The sequence below is a fragment of the Nycticebus coucang genome, chromosome 11, assembly GCF_027406575.1.
Source record: "Nycticebus coucang isolate mNycCou1 chromosome 11, mNycCou1.pri, whole genome shotgun sequence".
NCBI classification, from domain to species: domain Eukaryota; kingdom Metazoa; phylum Chordata; class Mammalia; order Primates; family Lorisidae; genus Nycticebus; species Nycticebus coucang.
The window spans coordinates 100,095,710-100,114,790 of record NC_069790.1 but is presented as its reverse complement, the minus strand read 5'-3'; the positions used below and the strand labels follow the sequence as shown (position 1 = coordinate 100,114,790).

The window sequence follows — 19,081 nt, the reverse complement described above, 5'->3', positions numbered from 1 at the left end:
TCTGATACAGAGCTTAAAAGGCGTGCCCTAATGCCACAGATCCTTCATATTTCAGGGAACTGGCTCATTCATCTCTTATTCTTCCAGTTCATCCTAAAACTCACGCTGTGTGTTACCCTTTCATGTAGCTTCAGTGGGAAAGATAGTGGGTCATTCCTTCATGTTAAACCAGAGGTGTGGTATGATTTTTTCCACCATGGCCACCCAAGTAGACAGACTGTTCCCTAATCTACAGAGTTATTTGTCTTTTTTTTTTTTTTTGTTAGCTTTCAGCCTGAGTGACATAGCAAGACCTTGTCTCTACAAAAATAGAAAAATTAGCCTGGTAATTAGCATGATACCACACACCTGTGTCCCAGCTGCCATGGAGGCTGAAACAGGAAGTTCACTTCAGCCCAGGAGTTGAACGCCTCTGCAGTAAGCTATTATGGTACCAATGCACGCTAGCTGGGGTGGCAGAGCAAGACCCTGCCCCCCAAAATAAATACTTTATTGAAGTGTAATTGCCATACAATAAACTACACATATGTAAGGTGTACAGTTTGATAAACTTTCACATATGCTACACTGCAAAACCATTACCACAGTCAAGACAGTGAACCAATTTTTTTTTGAGACAAGAGTCTCACTTTATCCCCCTCGGTAGAGTGCTGTGGCATCATAGCTCACAGCAACCTCCAACTCCTGGGCTTAGGCAATTCTCTTGCCTCAGCCTCCCGAGCAGCTGGGACCACAAGCACCTGCCACAACGCCTGGCTATTTTTTTATTGCAGTTTGACCAGTGCTGGGCAAACCTACCACCCTCAGTATATGGGGCCAGCACCCTACTCACTGAGCCACAGGCAACGCCTGTGAACCAACTCTTTTTTTTTTTTTTTGTAGAGACAGAGTCTCACTTTATGGCCCTCGGTAGAGTGCCGTGGCCTCACACAGCTCACAGCTACCTCCAACTCCTGGGCTTAAGCGATTCTCTTGCCTCAGCCTCCCGAGTAGCTGGGACTACAGGCGCCCGCCACAACGCCCGGCTATTTTTTGGTTGCAGTTTGGCCGGGGCCGGGCTTGAACCCGCCACCCTCGGCATATGGGGCCGGCGCCCTACGGACTGAGCCACAGGCGCCGCCCCCTGTGAACCAACTCTTTACTACTGAAAGTTTTCTCCAGCCCTTGTGTAACCCCTCTCCCTTCCCCATGTAACCACTGGCCTGCTTTCTGTCACTGCAGATAAGTTTGAAATTTTCTTAAGTTTTATGTAAACAGGGTCATACAGTATGTCATGGTAATTGGGCTTTGAGCTTGTAACCTTAACTGCAGAGCTGCGTCCTAATGTGTTACATCTGGCTGTGTTGTTGAAAACAACTGCCTTTTCTTTGCCATGGCATGTTAATATTTTCACTACTGAGCTTGAATCTTCATGCTATCAAACGATATTTGGAATTGGTGAGAAATAAGCCTTACAGAGGAACATCAGTAGGACTCAGTTTTACTCTCTACAGAGGCATTATAGAAGAAGAAAAAAGAACTTGAGTGTTTAGAATGAGATTATCAGATTCCAGGGGTCAGCACATTACCCTTCCTTCTCTCACATGTTCTGGTTAAACAGTTTCATCACTATGTCCAGCCACAAGCTCTTGCAATAATCAGTTAATTTTGCTCTATTTAAGGAATTAGGATTTTTTTTTATAGGAAATTGTGTCTGGGACTGAAAAAAATGCATAGAAGGCTTAATAAGACTCTCCCTTGCCACTGAAAAGAAGCTTCTGGAATGCATTATCTTAGTTAATGTCAATATGGTTTTGAGCTACAGCTTTGAAAACTACATCCTATGTCATTAATGGTGTCAGAGCCTCACTGCTTACTGTAAACCCTGTGGATCATTTGAAATGGTTACTTTGGTCTTATGTTGGCTTTTGGCAAGCAAGGATACCCACCCAAATTTTAATTGAAAAAGGAACTGTTTGGGATCAAGTCCCCTAATGTAGATACTGCATGGCATTGTCTAGTAGGAGTATAATGAGTGACTTCAGTTCATGTGTACAGGTGAATTAACTGCACCTGAACTTATCTAAGTCGTTTCTCCATAGAATTGTCTGTTTGCTGATTGGATTAGCTAAGAGCTTGGAGTCACGTGGAGTACAAATCACCCATTGGGGCCAACAAGACTATACTAAAAAGAATTAAGAGCTGGGCACAGTGGCTCACACCTATAATCCTAGCACTCTGGGAGGCCTAGGTGGGTGGATTGCTTGAGCTCAGGAGTTTGAGACCAGCCTTAGCAAGATGGAGTCCCTGTCTTTAAAAACTAGCCAGGCAATGTGGTATAGTCCCAGCTACTCAGGAAGCCGATGCAAGAGGATCACTTGAGCCCAAGGGTTTGAGGTTGCTGTGAGCTATGACACCATGGCACTCTGCCTGGGGTGACAAAGACACTGTCCCAAAAAAAAAAAAAATCAATTTGCAATTTTTATATGCCTGTTTGACAGAATTATCATAAAGATCATACGTAACAGAATGTATTATTAAATCTGAAATGTCCAATTTCAAATCAAAAGTTTATCTCAAACAATACAATCAATCAATGTATGTGCCTAAACCAGCAACATAGTTTTGCCATCTTAACAGGAACTTGTGTATGCCAGCAGTGAAGAAGCGTGGAGAATGAGCGCAACAAAATTGTAAAAGGTATTTTCCATAGCTTGTTGAGAAGTGAGTATTTTTCTTTGCAAGAAATGGTACACAGCCTGGAAGAAGCAGTATGAGTTGATGCAAGGTCTGGTGAAAATGGTGGATGAGGCTCGGCGCCTGTGACTCAAACAGCTAAAGCGCCAGCCACATACACCTGAGCTGGAGGGTTCAAATCCAGCTTGGGCCTGCCAAACAACAATGATGGCTGCAACCAAAAAATAGCCGGGTGTTGTGGCGGGCACCTGGAGTCCCAGCTACTTGGGAGGCAGAGGCAAGAGAATCGCTTGAGCCCAGGAGTTGGGAGGTTGCTGTGAGCTGTGATACTATGGCACTCTACCCAGGGCGACAGCTTGAGGCTCTGTCTCAAAAAAAAAAAAAAAGAGAAAAGAAAATGGTGGATGACAGAGTGTCCAGGTCCAGCTTCTTTAGTTTGAGCAGCATTGTTTGTGCAACAGCGTTGTCTTTCAAGAGGATTAGCCTGTTTTTATTGACCACTCTTAGTACTTAATCACAAGCATCCTCATCATTTCATCCCCTATAATCGACTTACCAAGTTTCATGAAGCTATAGTGGATAATACCAGCGCTGGACCACTAAACAGACACCATATAGGGTTTTTTGAGGAATGAATGGTTTTAAGCTATATTTTGGCCCTTCATCTTTATCCAATGGTTGTGCTGAATGCTTACAATTGTTAACAAGTATCCATTTTTCATACACATGTAGCAATACAATATGGTGTAGAAATGGTTTGCCTTTATGTAGTGGCAGCAAAGAAAAGCGAGCTTTCAATTTCTCTTCTGATGCTCATTTAGTTTATGTGGAACCCATCTATCCAGCTTTTTTAACTTACTGATTTGTTTCAAATGGTCCAATATTGTTGGAATGGTAATGTCAAACCTTCCATATTCCAATTCCTTCCATCAGTATCCACTTTGGTTTCAGGTTGCCCACGTGGCTCATTTTCAGGATTAATCACCAAAAGGGAATTCCTCAAACTATCAATGTACTGAGTTCATTAGCCACATCCTTCCCAAACAACTGTGTTGATAGTATTAGCAATCTGTGCTACATTAGCTCCATGACAGAAAGAACTCATATTCAAAAACAACACAAATTTTTGGCTTATTCATGGTTTCACAAAAATTGCTCTAAAATTTTTTGAAAGGTAATCACAAGCCAAAATGTGTGTGTGTAAGAATGAAGATGTACCTTAACAATAAAAGTGTCAAAAGAAATATCAGAGATATCAATTGTCAAACTTAGTGCTTAAGGAGATCGAACAGTTCATATTTAATGACCTAATTGTACACATAAGACATAAAGGAGCTTATGCTTTTGAATAGCATCAAGACTTCATGAATTTAAACATTCACATTGTGTGGCCCTGGGTTAAGTGAATTATTTTATAAGATGAAAGCCAAAATCTAGAGCTCTTAAAAATCTGAGATTATGCAACAAGATGTGCCTGGTTTGGGAGGTGGGAGGGAGGATAGATACCAGTAAATGGGAAAGTTGCCTTCCAAGAATGCTCCTTCAGCAAAAATGGGAAAAGAAGGGATGGGTTCTTTAAGTTAAAGAAAAGCTGAATAAAAGGAAGGAGTCAAAAGAAGATGTTTATTTGGATGCAAATAAACTTAGGGGGGTTCGGTGGCGCCTGTGGCTCAAGGAGTAGGGCGCTGGTCCCATATACCGGAGGTGGCGGGTTCAAACCCAGCCCCGGCCAAAATAAATAAATAAGGGGGGAGAAGAAGCTTGGAAGAAGGGACAGAAAGAAAACTGTGCTGGGTCCTGGAGGGATGCGTTCAACCCGTGGCCATGATCTTAGCCTTCAGCACAGGTCACTAGAGCAAGCAAAGGCTACTCTGTGGAACCTATCATGGCTAGGGAGCAGTGAATTGCTGCACACACTTGCCCTGCCTGTTCCTCTGGAATTTGTCTGTTTTGAATAGTGTTCATCCACAACTGCCTGCTACAGTACAGAGATTTAAGGAGTGACAGCCAGGTTTCCATTTTGTTTCATTGTAAAGAAATCAATGAAGAGAAACCCAGGGAGTATTTTTGGCTGCGACCGAACCATCAGCAGTACTGGGGAAGTCAGTCCACTAGTGGTGGCATAGTACACAAGGCTCACAAGCTTACATAATTCACCTCCTCTCAGTTTTCTGCACACCATTCATCAGAGGTTGCAGAGTTGTAGCGACAAGGGTTCGAGCCCTGAAAGGAGGGTAGCAGGCTGGAAGAAGACCATATTGAACTGGGAAAATATCCATCTAAAGTTTCAGCTGATTATTGCCATTAGGTGTGTGACAATGTTTTCATACATGCCAATTTTTTGAGAGAAGCTAGAAATCAGATATGTGATATCTCTAATCTTAAAGTGTTGACAATTAATTTTAGTGTTGAGAGGAAATAGAGTTGCCTTTTGGGGAGAAAAGGTACTAACCTTTGTAAATGATTGTCAACTGAAGACGAAAGGAGCTGGAAGTATCCACTGTAGTAGGTAAAGTTTCTTAAAGGGATACAGGTTAATTCTGGAACTGTACATATGTATGATATGGAAAAGTGGGGTGGAAGAGCCTATCCAACACTACCTCAGCCAAGTAATCAAGCTCACCAAAGTCAAGGTCACCATTGACAGTGATGAATCATGTCCACAGTATATACCCTTGTTACATGCTGAGAATGACTCTTCCAGCTTGGTCTTCCATATAAAAGCCATGAGAAATACTTCAGATAAACCCAAGTTGAGAGACATTCTAAAAAACTCTGGACCAGTACTGAAAACCATCAAGATCATCAAAAACAAGAAAAGTTCAGTGTAACTATTATAGAGCAGAGAGGCTAAGGAGACAGGACGAATGAATGGAATGTGACATCTTAGAGGGAATCCTGGAACAGAACTATTCTAAAATTATTATTATTTTAAATCCACACAAGTCACTTAACATATGAAAAGATACTCAGCTTTGCTCATAATGAGAAATGGTAACTAAGATACTATTTCTCACCTGCCAAGTCAGCAAAAATCCAAACAGTGGCCGTATACTCTGTTGGCAAGGCTGTGGGAGCAGACACTCTCGTACATTTCTGTGGGTTGTGTTAGTCTGTTCATCATTGCTATAAATTGTTACCTGAAGCTGGATAATTTGTAAAGAAAAGAGGTTTATTTGGCTCAAAATTGTGTTGGCCGGAAAGTTGATTAAGCAACTGGCATCTGATGAGGGAGTCAGCTGATTCTACTCACTGCAGAAGGCAGAAGGGGAGCTGGAATGTGCTGAGATCACATCGTGAGAGAGGAAACAGAGGAGGGAGGCGCCAGGCTTTTTAATAGCCAGCTCTCTAGGGAACTAACAGTGAGAATGTACCCTTAAGGGAGGGCACTAATTTATTTATGAGGGATCTATCTCTATGATAAAACACTTCTCATTAGGCCCTACCTCCCACATTGGGGATCAAATTTCAACATGAGTTTTGGAGGCGGTCAAACCACAGCAAGTGTCCAATATCTAACAGAATTACATATTTACCCAAACTTGGCCCCAAAGTCTCATTTCTAGGGATCTATCTCAAAGATACACTGGCAAAAATATGAAAAGACAAAAGTAGGCCCAAGTCCAAGGAATTCAAGATTTCAGTGACTTTATGATTGGACCACTTCACTCCAGCCTGGAAGACAGACCTGTCTCTAAATAAAAAAGTACATACAGCCTATTTATTCACATAATCACTAATGATAAACACAACTCAAATACTCATTAATAGGTAATCAAAACTTCCATTCATGCCTCTAGAATCCAGAATCTAGATTTAAGTAACATACAGGAGAGAAAATATGTTAATACAACAGAGAGGCATTTGGAAACTGCCCTTTTTTGTTTTTCAGTTAAATTGCAAGGGAAAAAAATTTTACCAATTGTCTTAAATTTTTAATCACTGAATATTTGATAGAAAATTAATTACTTCACATTAGGTATAATAATGACTTTTGGCTTTATTTTTTCGATTGTCCTTGTCCTTTAGAGATACATGATGAATATATACACAAAATGTTCTGTCCAGGATTTGGGTTACAGTAATCTCAGGGAGGGGTATAGATAGAGTTTTGATGAGAAAGATTGACTACAAATTGATAATCACTGAAGTTGCTACATATTTCATAGCAGTCTCCCTATTCTCACAAATGTTTCAAATCATCCATAATAAAAAGATAAATTGTTCAAGCCAGAAAATTACATCTATGAACCAGATTCAAAAGAGGCATTGTCCTGATATAGTTAAGATCACATTGAATATACGTGAGTTGTATATTGTAATAGTCCCAAACCTAACTGCAATACTAGCCTTTCCTTTTTTTTTTTTTTCTTTGCTGTTTTTGGTTGGAGCTGGGTTTGAACCCCCCACCTCCGGTACCCTACTCCTTTGAGTCACAAGCACCACTCTAGCCTTCCTTTTCTTATTGTTTATGGGAAATTGATTGTATTTTTTTTTTTTTTTGAGACAGTCTCACTCAGTTGCCCTGTGGTTGAGTGCTATGGCATCATAGCTCACAGCAACCTCAAACTCTTGGGCTCAAGTGATTCTCTTGCCTATGCCTCCTGAGTAGCAGGCACTACAGGTGCCCACCACAACGTCAAGCTAGTTTTTCTAGTTTTAGTAGAGACAGGGTCTCTTACTCAGGCTGGTCTCGATCTCCTGAACTCAAGTGATGCACCCACCTTGGCTTCCCAGAGTGCTAGGATTACAGGTGTGAACCACTACGCCCAGCTGGGAAAATTGATTTTGACAGGTTTCTAGACCGTACACATTTAACATTCTGCTGGCTTCCTCCTGGAAAGCAAAGCTGGCCAGGTGAGGTTTATAAAGGCCCAACTGACTCATCAGCCTGGAGACAGGCCTTCCCCATGTCAGTGGCCCAAGTTGGGGGGCCACCTGGCATCTGAAATAAGGTCTGGAAGAACAGCATGGAAACAACTGGTACTGAAAAAGGTAAAGAAACAGCTATAAATCTGTTTTTTAAAATCATTTATTAATCAAAAAATACATAAAATTCTTTCTATCCCAGGTTCTTGGACTCTCAAGATGTGGGGCAGCTGCCAGCCTTAAGTATCTGATGTGATACCTACATGTTCATATCTATCATATCAGGAAGGAGGAAGATGAGGAAGCCAGGCTCAGACCAAGGTCATGCCCTGAGAGGCCCTGCTGGGAAGACCTATCCCACAACACTCCTTGGCTCTTTTTGCCAAATGAGGCAACCACAAGAGTGGGCCACCCTGGGGTAATTTCTCCTGTACAACTAGGCCCCGGGGTTCCATGTTCCCTGGGGCTGCTTTCTCCAGAGCTGGGCACACCAGACAAGGAGAGGCAGGCCCTAGTAGGCAGAGCCCTCCAAGCTTTGATTTGAGGGAGAACGTGGGTCTTGGGCTTCTCCTTCCTCTCCTCAGCCCAAGGAAATCCGGAGGTAGCATCCTGCAGCCATGTCCACCCAGGAAACCTGGGCCAGTCACCACCTGCAGACATGTTATTGCATGCTGACGGGGTGCATAGGCCAGGGCCCTTGGCCAGCCCCAAGGCCTGCCACAGGAGGGGCCTGGGCCATAGGCTGCAACCGCTGCTGGGTATGCCAGATATGATGGAGCTCCTTGAATTGCTCCACCATGCGATCTTTGAGGTCTGGGTTTGAGATCTGTAGCCGGATACTATCAGCTGACCAAGAGAGCTCCCCTGAGAACATCTCCAGCAGCAACCGAGCTGCTACAGGCACCACCTGGGAGGCAAAGGAGAGACCAGGCAGTGAGACCCATGGCAGGCTGCTGTCTGCAGTTGCGCATGGGGTACCCACCAAGTGTAGACTGCATTCTCTAGCCCTGAGCCTCTGCCCTGGGACAAGGGCCCTGGGATTCCCCATAGTCAAGCCAAGGTGGAGTGGGGGTAGGGGGTGAGAGGGGTACCTGTACAGTAATGAGCTTCTTCTCTCGAGGTTTGGGGTCAGGCCACTCCTCCCCAAAGCAGAAGAAGATCTCAAAGGGTGGTGGGGTATTGGTCTGACCCTTCTGGAACAAGATGAGCTCTGCACCAAGATCAAGATCCCTAATCAGAGACTAGAACTGTGCCCCTGGGCGAGAAGAGGCCCCAATCACAGTGTGGGGCCCTCACCATTGAGAAAATGCTCCAGGCTGAAGAGCTTGGTCTTGACCTCCCGCTGGATGGGGTTGGGGCACGAGCCATTGGCTGAGGCGCAGGGCCCGCTCCAGAACACCTTGCACTGGCACAGGCGGATGGCATACAGGTCCTGGCCCTGCAGCTGGAGGATGAGACCGCGGTCCAGGACATCCAGCAGCTGGTTTGTGTAGAAGCGCTGCTTGTCGCTGGGGATGTCCTCAGGACTGGGGAAGCGCACTTGCTCCAGGCTCACAGGGCCAAAAAGTTCCACCTGCTCCTGAGTGGCCTCCAGCTGGCTGTAGAAGAGTCGGCAGCCATTTGGGTTGCTGATGGTGAGAGCCTGGGGTGGCCGTCCCCGGTACTGGAACTTGATCTCCAGGTCCGTCACTGTGGGGCAGCAGGTGTACAAGCCTCATCCTGCAGCCCAGCAAGCAGCCAGGCCCCCAGCCCCAGCAGCTGTCCCGGCCCCAACCCTCTGCTGAGGGGGCCTAATGTCTTCCACCCTTCTTGCAGATCCTCCCCTAAATCCCTGCCCAGCCTTTGGGTCCTTACGCGGCAGCATGTGGGGGCTGATCAGCAGGTCGGGCAGGAGCTGTCCTGCAGGGGGCAGGCTGGCACCTAGGGGCCCAGGCTCCAGGCTTGGCAGGACCTCAGAGACAATCTCCCCGAAGCTAGAGGGAGCACCAGGGGGTGGGGCCAGGAGATTGGGGTCTGGAGCACGGGGTCCCAGCACCACATGTGGCTGCAGGGTGGGTGGCCACTTGACATCTTCTTTGGGTAAAGAAAAGGGGACCATGGGGCGGCCAGGTGGCACTGCTTCTGCAGAGGGTGGAGGGGTGCACAGCTGTTGATGCTGCCTCCTAGGAACTGCCTCCCAGGCCCACCAACTCCCAGCCCTGGGCCTCCCCCCAGCCTCCCTGTATCCCATTTCCAGGTACCTATGGTACCTGAAGCTTCTCATATAGCAGACCCAACCACATTACGTCCAGCCCCACCTGTGATGGTTAGACCTGGTAACATCCTCTGGAGCTGAAGAGAAGACACAGGCAGAGAAGAGGGGAAGAGATCAGAGAGGGAGAACTGATGACAGGTTATTAAATTTTGCTATGGCGTCACAGCTCACAACAACCTCAAACTATTGGGCTCAAGTGATCCTCTTTCCTCAGCCTCCTGAGTAACTGGGACTACAGGTGCCCACCAGAATGCCTGCCTCATTCTTTTTATTTTTAGTAGAGACGGGGTCTCACTCCTGCTAAGGCTGGTCTGTGGTGGTATCATCATAGCTCACTGCAGCCTCAAATTTCTGGGTTTGAGTGATCCTCCTGCCTCAACCCCACCCTCCTCACCGTAGATAGGGCTACAGGTATATGCCATGAAGCCTGGGTAATTTATTTTAAATTTGTTTAGCGATGGAAGCTTATTGTGTTCCCCAGACTGGTCTTGATCTGGCCTCAAGTGATCTTTCTACCTCAGCCTCCCAAAGTGCTGAGATTACAGGCATAAGCCACCTTGCCTGGTGATTAATTTGATATGATGCTGGAGAAATAACGTACAAGAACCACAAGACAATTTTCCCAGCCTTTGGCTTAGCCAAGGCCAGACCCTGCCTCTGTCCCAGCTCTGCCATCTCGGGCAGGTGATAAAAGCTCTCAGAGCTTCGATTTCCTCATTTGCCCTCTGCAGGCAGCACTCCTGTGAGGGTCAGTCAGGCTGCAAGTGAGAATGCTGGGTAACAAAACAGTCCCAGGGAGGTATAGGTGGGGACTCTGTTCCTAACCCCTCAGAATCTGAGAGCTGGGTGGAGGGCAGCTGTGGGCCCCAGGGGAGTGGGCAGCAGAACCCTCCAGCAGAATGGCTGCAGAGAGCCCCTGCCCAGAGCCAGCATGGTGCAGATGGCTGCTGGAAGAACACCTCCTCCCCACTTCCCTGCCCCACATTCACCTCTTCCTCTTCCTCCTCCTCCTCTTCTCCTGCTGCTCCAACAGGCTGGGACTCTGCACAACAAAGGAAAGAAGAGCAGGACAGGAAAGGAGTCAAGGGCAGAGGCGAAGCAAGCCTACCAGACTCCTGCTGCAGCTTCTGCTCTCTCCAAAACTGCCCAAACCCAGGACAAGGTGAAGGGCACGGCCACCAGGAGACGGTGGTGAGGAGGAAGGCCCTGGCTCCCATGCCAAGATGTTTGGGACCCACCAATGGCCCAGGCTGTGGAGGGGACCTAAGCCTGCCTGTGCTGAGAGGTCAAGGCTGGGGGCTAGGACCTCTCACGGCCTTCTGGGTGGCGCACATGGGGCCAGGCCTGATACCTGTAGGAGCAGAGCCATTGGAGCAGACCTCGTAGATCTTGTAGGGCTGGGGCGGCATGTCCCGGGGGCCATCATAGATGAGGCAGAAGTCACGGCTCTTGTTAAGGGCACAGCGCAGGTTGGCTTTCCATTTGGCTGGGTCGGCCTCGTCCACCCCTTCGGTGTACTTCCCCGTCTCCGTGGCCCAGGCCTGGGGCAGGAAGAGAGGTCAGCTCGCCCCAGGAAACCTCTCTCTTACCCCAGCCCCTGCCACCTCCTGTCCTCCAGGAGCCCCTGCTGCATGAGGAGAACTTCAGCCATAGGTTGGGTTGAGTTGAGCCAAGGGCCTTGTCTGCGGCGTGGTCCTGCCCCAGCAATCAGGGTGCCAACAAGTTCCTAGACGTGTAGGTGCTTTGAGATGCATCCATGTTCCCCGTTCTTGGGAAGGTAAACTGGTGCTATCTCTACGGAAGCATGTTAGTGTGACTCTGGGTTTGAATCTGGAATGTGCCCCCCACCAGCCGTGTGCCTGGCCATGTCACTTCACCTGGGTCTCCTCCTCACACTGCCCACTTCACAGGTGTGGCAGGGGAGATGCAAGGCATTAATGCACGCGTAACGCTCAGAGAAGTGCCGGCACATCAGACAGCGCCATCTGCTCCAGCTACTGGTATTATTATTATTACTATTTTTTTTTTTTTTTGAGACAGAGTCTCACTATGTCGCCCTCGATAGAGTGCTGGTGGCATCACAGCTCACAGCAACCTCAAACTCTTGGGCTTAAGTGATTCTCTTGCCTCAGCCTCCCAAGTAGCTACAGGCTCCAGCCACAATGCCTGGCTATTTTGTTATTGTTGTTGTATTTGTCATTGTTGTTTAGCAGGCCTGGGCTGGGTTCGAACCCCCCTGCCTCAGTGTATGTGGTCAGCGCCCTAACCACTGTGCTTCGGGCTCTGAGCCCCGTTGGTATTATTTTGGATGGCAACTTGGTGAGGTCAGGGTTACCAATGTCTCTACTTTAACCCAGTGATTCTACTTCTAGTAATGTATCCTACAAATTATAGGAGCACCCACAGAAAATTTTATACATACAAGGTTATTCACAGCAGCACTATTTATAAAAGCAAAATGACCCAAAATATCCAATGCAGTGTCCCTCAGTGAGGGGCTGGTTAAATGGCCAACCCATACAGTGGAACACTGCTCAGCAACATCCCCCCCAAATGAAGGAAACTCTCTGTATAAATACTGACATGTAGCAGTCTTGAGTGCAGAAGAGCATATATACATCTACCATTGTTATGGAAAGCAAGGGACAGGATATTTGCATATGCACAAAAATCTCTCTGAAAGGCTGAATAAGAAAATGGTAACCCTACTGTCTCTGGGGAGGAGGCTGGGCACAGGGATGGAAGGGGGAGTTTTTGCTGTAAACCATTTTATGCCTTTGTGATTTTGAATTGTATAACTGAATTACCTTTACAAAAATAAGAGATGGAGTAAGAAAAGAACTTTGAAAAGCTAAAGATCAAGGTCAAAGCCTAAGAAAACATGCATCCAAAATTTTAAGCATGTCTTTGACCCAGCAATTTTTAACTCTAGAAAATGACCCCGAAGGAATAATTTAAGAAGAATAAAGGATAAGAGTTAAGAGAGTCTATGTGGCAATGTGGTTTTTAACTTCAGGTTTTAAAAGCAACCTGAAGTGTCCAAAAACCTAGACCGAGTGAGCATATGTGTGCTAACCCTGTAGCGGAGTGCTCCGCAGTCAGCAAAGTGAAGCTGATTCTGACATTGGGTGAAAAAATGTAGGTTATAAAACAATATATGGCTTGATTCAAATTTTTCATTTCATACACACACATAGAAAACTGAAAATATAAAGCAAAACCTATTATGTAGGTACTTCCTAGCATTAAGATTATAGGTGAGGGCACAGTGATTCTTGCCTGTAATCCTAGCTACCGAGGAAGCCAAGTCAGGAGGACTGCTTGGGCCAAGTCCAGCCTGGGCAACATAGTGAGACCCCATCTCTAAAAAGAAAAACAAGGCTCGGTGCCCATAGCTCAGTGGCTAGGGTGCCAGCCACATACACGGAGGCTAGAGGGTTCAAACCCAGCTTGGGCCTGCCAAACAACAATGACAACTACAACAAAAAAATAGCCAGGTGTTGTGGTGGGTGCCTGTAGTCCCAGCTGCTTGGGAGGCTGAGGCAAGAGAATCACTTAAGCCCAAGAGTTTGAGGTTGCTGTGAGCTGTGATGCCATAGTACTCCATCGAGGGAGACATAGTGAAACTCTATCTCAAAAAATAAATAAATAAATGAAATAAATAAAATAAAAACAAAAACAAAACCTCAAAACATCATTAGGTACCCCATAAATATATACAATTATTATGTCAATTTAAAAACTAAAATTAAAAAAATTATGGGTGAATTGTTGGCTTTCTTACCATATGTATACACTGAACATGTCCTCATATGTGATGGGGTGAGACAAGAACAAGCAGTTTGTAGGAGGAGGTGTAGAGAGGACCCTCAGTCCACCTTGCTCTGGGGGACAGGTTAGGAAAGGGGTATCCTGTGGCTACATCTGCATCCCCTTTGTTCAGGCCTAGTATCATCTGCAGCAAGATAGCTGGGAGAGTGGCCAGCCTCGAGATATGTGTGTGTGAGTGGGGTGTGTATGTGTTACATGTGTGTCTGAGTGGTGTGTATGAGAGGTTTGTGTGTCTCTGAGTGTTGTGTGTGTCTGAGTGTGTGTATGACTGGTATGTGTGTGTACCTGTGTGGTGTGTGTGTGTATGACTGGTGTATGTGTGTACATGAGTGGGGTGTGTGTGTGCAGGAGTGGTGCATGTGTGTGCGTGTGTGTTCTCCTGTCCTGGGGATTGGGTGTCATGGTGGTCCAGCCAGTTCCCTGCCCTGGGCTTACCTTGAAGATGGTGTTGTCCCCGTCCTGGCTGGGACCGTGCCTGGTGGCATGCCTCCAGGGGATGTAGAAGAATTTCTTTTCCCCGTTTACCCACTGAAGCCCTGGGTACTGGCCGCTGTTCACCTGGGCCACCAGCCAGGGCTTAAGCCGCACACGGCGGGGCGGGGCAGGAGCCCCGGGAGTGGGCTGGTTCATGGCAAGGGGGTCTGCAGGGAAAAAGCAAGAGAGTCTCAGTGGCTGTGTGGCCCCAGAGGGCCAAGTTCAGACCCTGAGGGACAGTCTCTCTATTCCGTCCAGGTGTTCAAGGCTGATTCTCTTTTCCAACGCGGGCCTTGGGGTGACTGAATCTTGTATTTGAGAGGAAGGGAAAGCGCTGAGTTATGCCACAGTGGCCACTGCCCACCTCCCAGGCAGGAGCATCCATTCTCCATGGCTAACAGCACTGAGTACCGGAGAACTGCCCTCAGCGGCTCCCTCAATATGTGTTGGGGTGGCAGCCCACAGCCAGTACCTGCCTGACAGCTGGGGACAAAACCTGGCTCTTTTGCCTGGCAGGCAACCAGGTGTACCGTATGCTCCGTGAGACAGGCTATAGCCGGCCTCCAGTGAGTCCGCATCTGGATTTTGTTTTCTCTGTCCTGATTTTCTCACATCCATCCACTAAGAGATCCTCCAGAAATGCCTTTAACAACAATCTTAGGCATCCAGGAAACCTGGCCTTAGACAAAACAGAGCAAGTGAAAGGAGGTGGGTTTCTACGTGAGTTCTCAGAGCTTCCTGTCTTCCTCACTTTCCTCCAGGGAGAAAGCTTCGGCCAGCCTCGACATCTTCCCAACCTACATCCAGCAAGGACAGAGCCCACCAAACTTAGATGTTACCCCTTTAGGGCCATCATTTCCTAGGTTCTGGTCCTACCCTTTCTTCTCCCACTGGACGCACATTCATGAAGCTCTTGAAGGGCCTTAATATCTGCCAGGGCCTATACTGCACACAGCCGCAGGAAATACAGAGTCTGCGTCTAACCACTACCCACACCTCCTCCAGGACACAAGGGCTGCCTCACTGGAGTCAGTCTGCCTTGGAGTCCCTGCCTCTACCCCTCCATCTGCCAAACCCATTTGCCATCCCAGAACTAAAACCTCCCCAGAGTCCCTCTCTCTTCCCTCCCCTTGCTCAAGCCTATGGCCCTTGAAGAGTCCAGGGTCAGCGACGGAAAGGACTAAGCCATCACAGTGCACAGGCCTCACGGGGAAATTTGTCACTCAGCAAGTAAAGTACAAAGGGTTGAGCTGAATGTTTCTGTCTTTCCAGGCTTGCTTGGGCCTTACAGCAGGGAGCCTCAGTTTCCCCTGAAATTCCCTGCCCAGTACCTGTTTGGGTTGCAACTGTCTAGAGCCACCTCTGCATTGCTAGAGTCTTCCTCTGCAGGCCACTCTCAGCCTTGCCCACCTCAGTGGTCTGGGCCCAGGAAGAGTGAGGCCAGCCCTGCCTGGCCCAGAGGCTGGGACAGGAGAGGTGGAAAGCTTCAGCCTTGCCCCTGGCCTCAACCTCGGAAGCCTGGGGGCTCAGTTCCTCTTTCTAACTTAGCCTCCACCCAGCCCTAGGGGAAATGAAAGTGGCAGACCAGGACAACTCAGAAACCTGACTCACTGGGAGTGAGTAAGGGAGAGGAGATAGAGAAAATTCATAAGTGGGTACCCCAAGACCAAATTCTGAATCTCCTGCCAATCACCAATCCCAAGCCCTGAGCCAGCTGGCAGTCACCGTGCTTTCAGTGTGGTTGGCAGCATTGGGTAGCCTCGCCCACCTGTGTTTGTGTTTATAGCCCTCTGAGAGGCCTGTCTTCGAATAGAGAGGTGCTGGTCACCAGTACCAGACAGGAGGAAGCTCTGTCCATGAAGGGCTGAGGGTGAGCTTTCCTGATGACCTACATACACATGGTGGGGCTGCAGCTGGGCTGGGGTGGTACAGAGGGGAGATCAGAAAGGCCCTCTACCCTCTGCTGCCTGGGACAAGGAGGAGGTGGGAGAGTCCCACCATCTGGCCCAAGACTGCTGTTTAATACAGAGCAAGTATTTGTTTTGATATTTATATATTTATTTGTTTGTTTATTTATTTATTTATTTACAGAGTCTCACTCTGTTGCCCAGGCTGGAGTGCAGTGGTATAATCACAACTCACTGAAGCCCCGATCTATTAGGGAGGGGTATGGAGAAGAGGCTTCCACAACAAGCCCAGCCAGGCTTGTTGAACAGATGTCCACCAGGCCACCAAAGGGTCTCTGCCTCAAGGGGTTTTGACTACAGCCAGTTCCATTAGGGCCCTACCTTAAAAAAGCATCCATCTCCCTAGAAGTTTCCTTCTGCCCAGAAAATGGCTTAGATCTGATTCAGACCATCCCAATGCCAAGGAGTTCTGAATTTCAGTGTCTCAACAGGTCTGCCTTCTTGGAGGTCTAAGGGATTGGGGTGTAATGTAGCTCTGGAAAGTGGGAAAACCCAACAAGTCCTCCAACAATTTCCCCTGAGAGTCAAAAGAGATGTGGGCTGCTGAGGACTTAAGGAAGTTGCCACAAGCTGTCCAGCAAGGAGGCAGCCAGAAGCACAGTCCTGGACCCCCTGCTGGCGTTGGGGGAGGAGACAGTACCCAGGAGACAGTTCCCTGAGAAGCCACAACCCTGTGGCCCTGGGGAGCTACTAGGGGAGGAAGCCCCACAGCAGTCCTAGAAGCAGGGGCTGAGCACCTCCAGGTTCCTCTGGTTCACATCATCTCCCTGAATGCCCCACACCAGCTCAGGGAGAGGGCAAGGGGTTTCCTGCACCAGGTGACCCTAAATCTGTCCCCTGCGGGGGGTTGATCACACCCTGTGCCCTGCTCCCTCCTGGTCCAGACAGGCTGAGGCTCTGAGCAGGTGTGGCAGCAAGAAGCCTCTGGCCTTCCTCCCAGGTGCAAGGTAGGGGAAGGCCAGGGGTGCAGGGGGAAATCCCCAAAGTAGGGCCTTTAGGTTAGGGAGGTGCTTTCCAACGCTCCCTAACTCTGGCCAGGAGCCCCTGCGCCCCAATGCCCAGGCCCTTAAGCCAAGGGGAGGGCCGAACTCTGCCTCTGGCCCAGCCCCTCCTGAGGGCAGCCAGTTTCCTCCTTCGGCCCCGCCCGCGTCCTTTCTGGTCCTGGTCACTGATCCCTGCTCTGGGCTAGCCCGCGTGGCCCCTCCCGCCGGCTCGCCCCTGGTTCAGGCCCCTGCCTCCTGGGGGAGCCGCGTTGCCACCCCTTGGCTCTGGCTCAGGGTCTGCCTCCGGTCTTGCTCCTCCCTTGTGGCGGCCCCCCTGCTCCGCTCTGCTGTGCCCATTGTGGCAGCTGAGACCAGGAAAGTTCCCCACTCCGTCCCCCGCCTCGGGGTCCTGGAGACAACCCCACCGCAAGCTGCGCGGGTGCTCGCTGCTGTCTCCTCCTCCGCGTCGAGGCCACACTAAAATCACTTTTCCTCCACTTTTTCACTCTTTATTGTTTCATTCTTAAGTTCGGGGGCAGGACCTAAAGAAACTAGCCCGAGGAGTTTTGCGACCCAATTAGGCACTGCTAGGAAGGCCTTCGTGTAGGATTCTGTGCGGTGCCTACGTCAAAGCGGAGATCCTGCCTGACACCATCTTCCCACTAATTCCTGCCATTGGCCGTGAGATCCCGGGAGGATGAACGCTTTAAACCTCTTCTTACCTGAAAGAGTGAGGGTGGCTGGGGAAGAGGGGGCGAGAGCACACCGAAGGCAGGGATGGGGCCTCGCCTCTGGGTGGCCCAAACCAGACTCCGCGGTCGCTCCCCATCCTCAAGCTCAAATGCCTGGCGGAGCTGGACACGGACCCCGCCCTAACTCCAGTCTCCTGTCAGCCATCAGCAGGTGCCCCGCGGGCGCACGCCAGGGTCTAGGTCCGGGAGGAGGATTGGCAGTACCCGGGCACAGTCCCCCACAGAGGAGCGCGCGGAGGCCGAGACCTACCTGTCGGCGGAGCGCCCGCGTGGCTGCGCCCGGGAGCTCGGGCCGGGCTGCGAGGCCAAGCTGCGCTCTCTCGGAGCTGCGCCTCCCGCCGGTCCGCCAGCCGTCCGGCACTTCCGCATCTCGCCACCCCCGCCCCTGGGCCTCGGCTGCGGAGCTCAGTGCGCTGGCAGCGCCCCGCCCTGAGATCCACCCCGGGGCCCCAGAACTGACCTGGCGACCGCGGACCCGGGCTGAGTATATAGCACCAGGCCCAGGGCCTCGGGGACACGCCAGACAGCCCAGTGCCTTGAACAGAACACTGGCTCCTTCGGCAATAGAACAGCAAAACAGTCATTCAACAATCCCCCAGATTCCCACCACAGTGCTGGGTGGGGCCAGGGTCCCCCCAGCTCTGCGCACCCCAGGAGCTTAAGATTAGCTGCCCACAAGCTATCAACGAAACCACGCAGGAGGGCGCAGCGTGGCTGATCGCCCCAGGCCATCCTCGTGCCTAACCTGCACCCCTTCTGATGGTGGCCCCAGCCCTGGCTCCCAGGCGCTGGAACTAGGAACCAGACACACACTCACCCGCCCCGCGACGTGCTTGCAGGATGGGACCTTTGGACCACTCTGTACCTCTCTCATCCTCAACCCTGCACCTGTTTCCGCCCCAGCCTCCCACTAGGGTCGCCTACCTCACCTCTTCTCTCCCTTGCTGCTACCTGACTGTCCACCTGTGTGAACTGTTTTTGTGTCCATAAAAGGGACTTGCTTGCAGGCCTCCACCTTCACATGCCTTGTTCCTTCTGGAAGATCCTTGCTTGGTAACTCCTGCTCTGAAGATTTTCAAAATCAGCATCGCCTTCCCGGGAAAGTCTGCCTTGACCTCTCCTCCTAGGTTGAATGGTATCCTTGTGACGTTAATGTCTGATTTCCACTGGAATCGGCTTACTCAGGGACACCTCCTATCTTTTCATTGTCCCTTTCTTATGGTAATTTTTAATTTAAAACATTATAAATAAAGAAAATCTCCAAGATAATGTTTA

The 19,081-nt window shown here is 49.2% G+C and overlaps 1 protein-coding gene across 3 annotated transcripts; it reads right to left on the bottom strand.

The window, feature by feature from the left end:
• Positions 1-6,658: 6,658 nt before the first annotated feature.
• Positions 6,659-18,689, bottom strand: IRF5 (interferon regulatory factor 5). Of its 3 annotated transcripts, none has more exons than XM_053553516.1 (9): positions 18,057-18,689; positions 14,066-14,271; positions 11,151-11,340; positions 10,789-10,841; positions 9,843-9,876; positions 9,400-9,666; positions 8,842-9,234; positions 8,637-8,755; positions 6,659-8,452 (listed from the first exon to the last, which is right to left on the bottom strand). In XM_053553516.1, exons 1-9 carry the CDS (start codon positions 18,388-18,390, stop codon positions 8,207-8,209), a joined length of 1,842 nt encoding a protein of 613 aa, XP_053409491.1. In that variant the 5' UTR covers positions 18,391-18,689; the 3' UTR covers positions 6,659-8,206. The 3 variants fall into 3 exon arrangements, with proteins under 3 accessions (XP_053409491.1, XP_053409492.1, XP_053409493.1); XM_053553517.1 differs by having other exon boundaries at positions 17,777-18,154; XM_053553518.1 differs by lacking the exon at positions 18,057-18,689 and adding an exon at positions 15,436-17,735.
• Between the last annotated feature and the right edge of the window lie 392 nt (positions 18,690-19,081).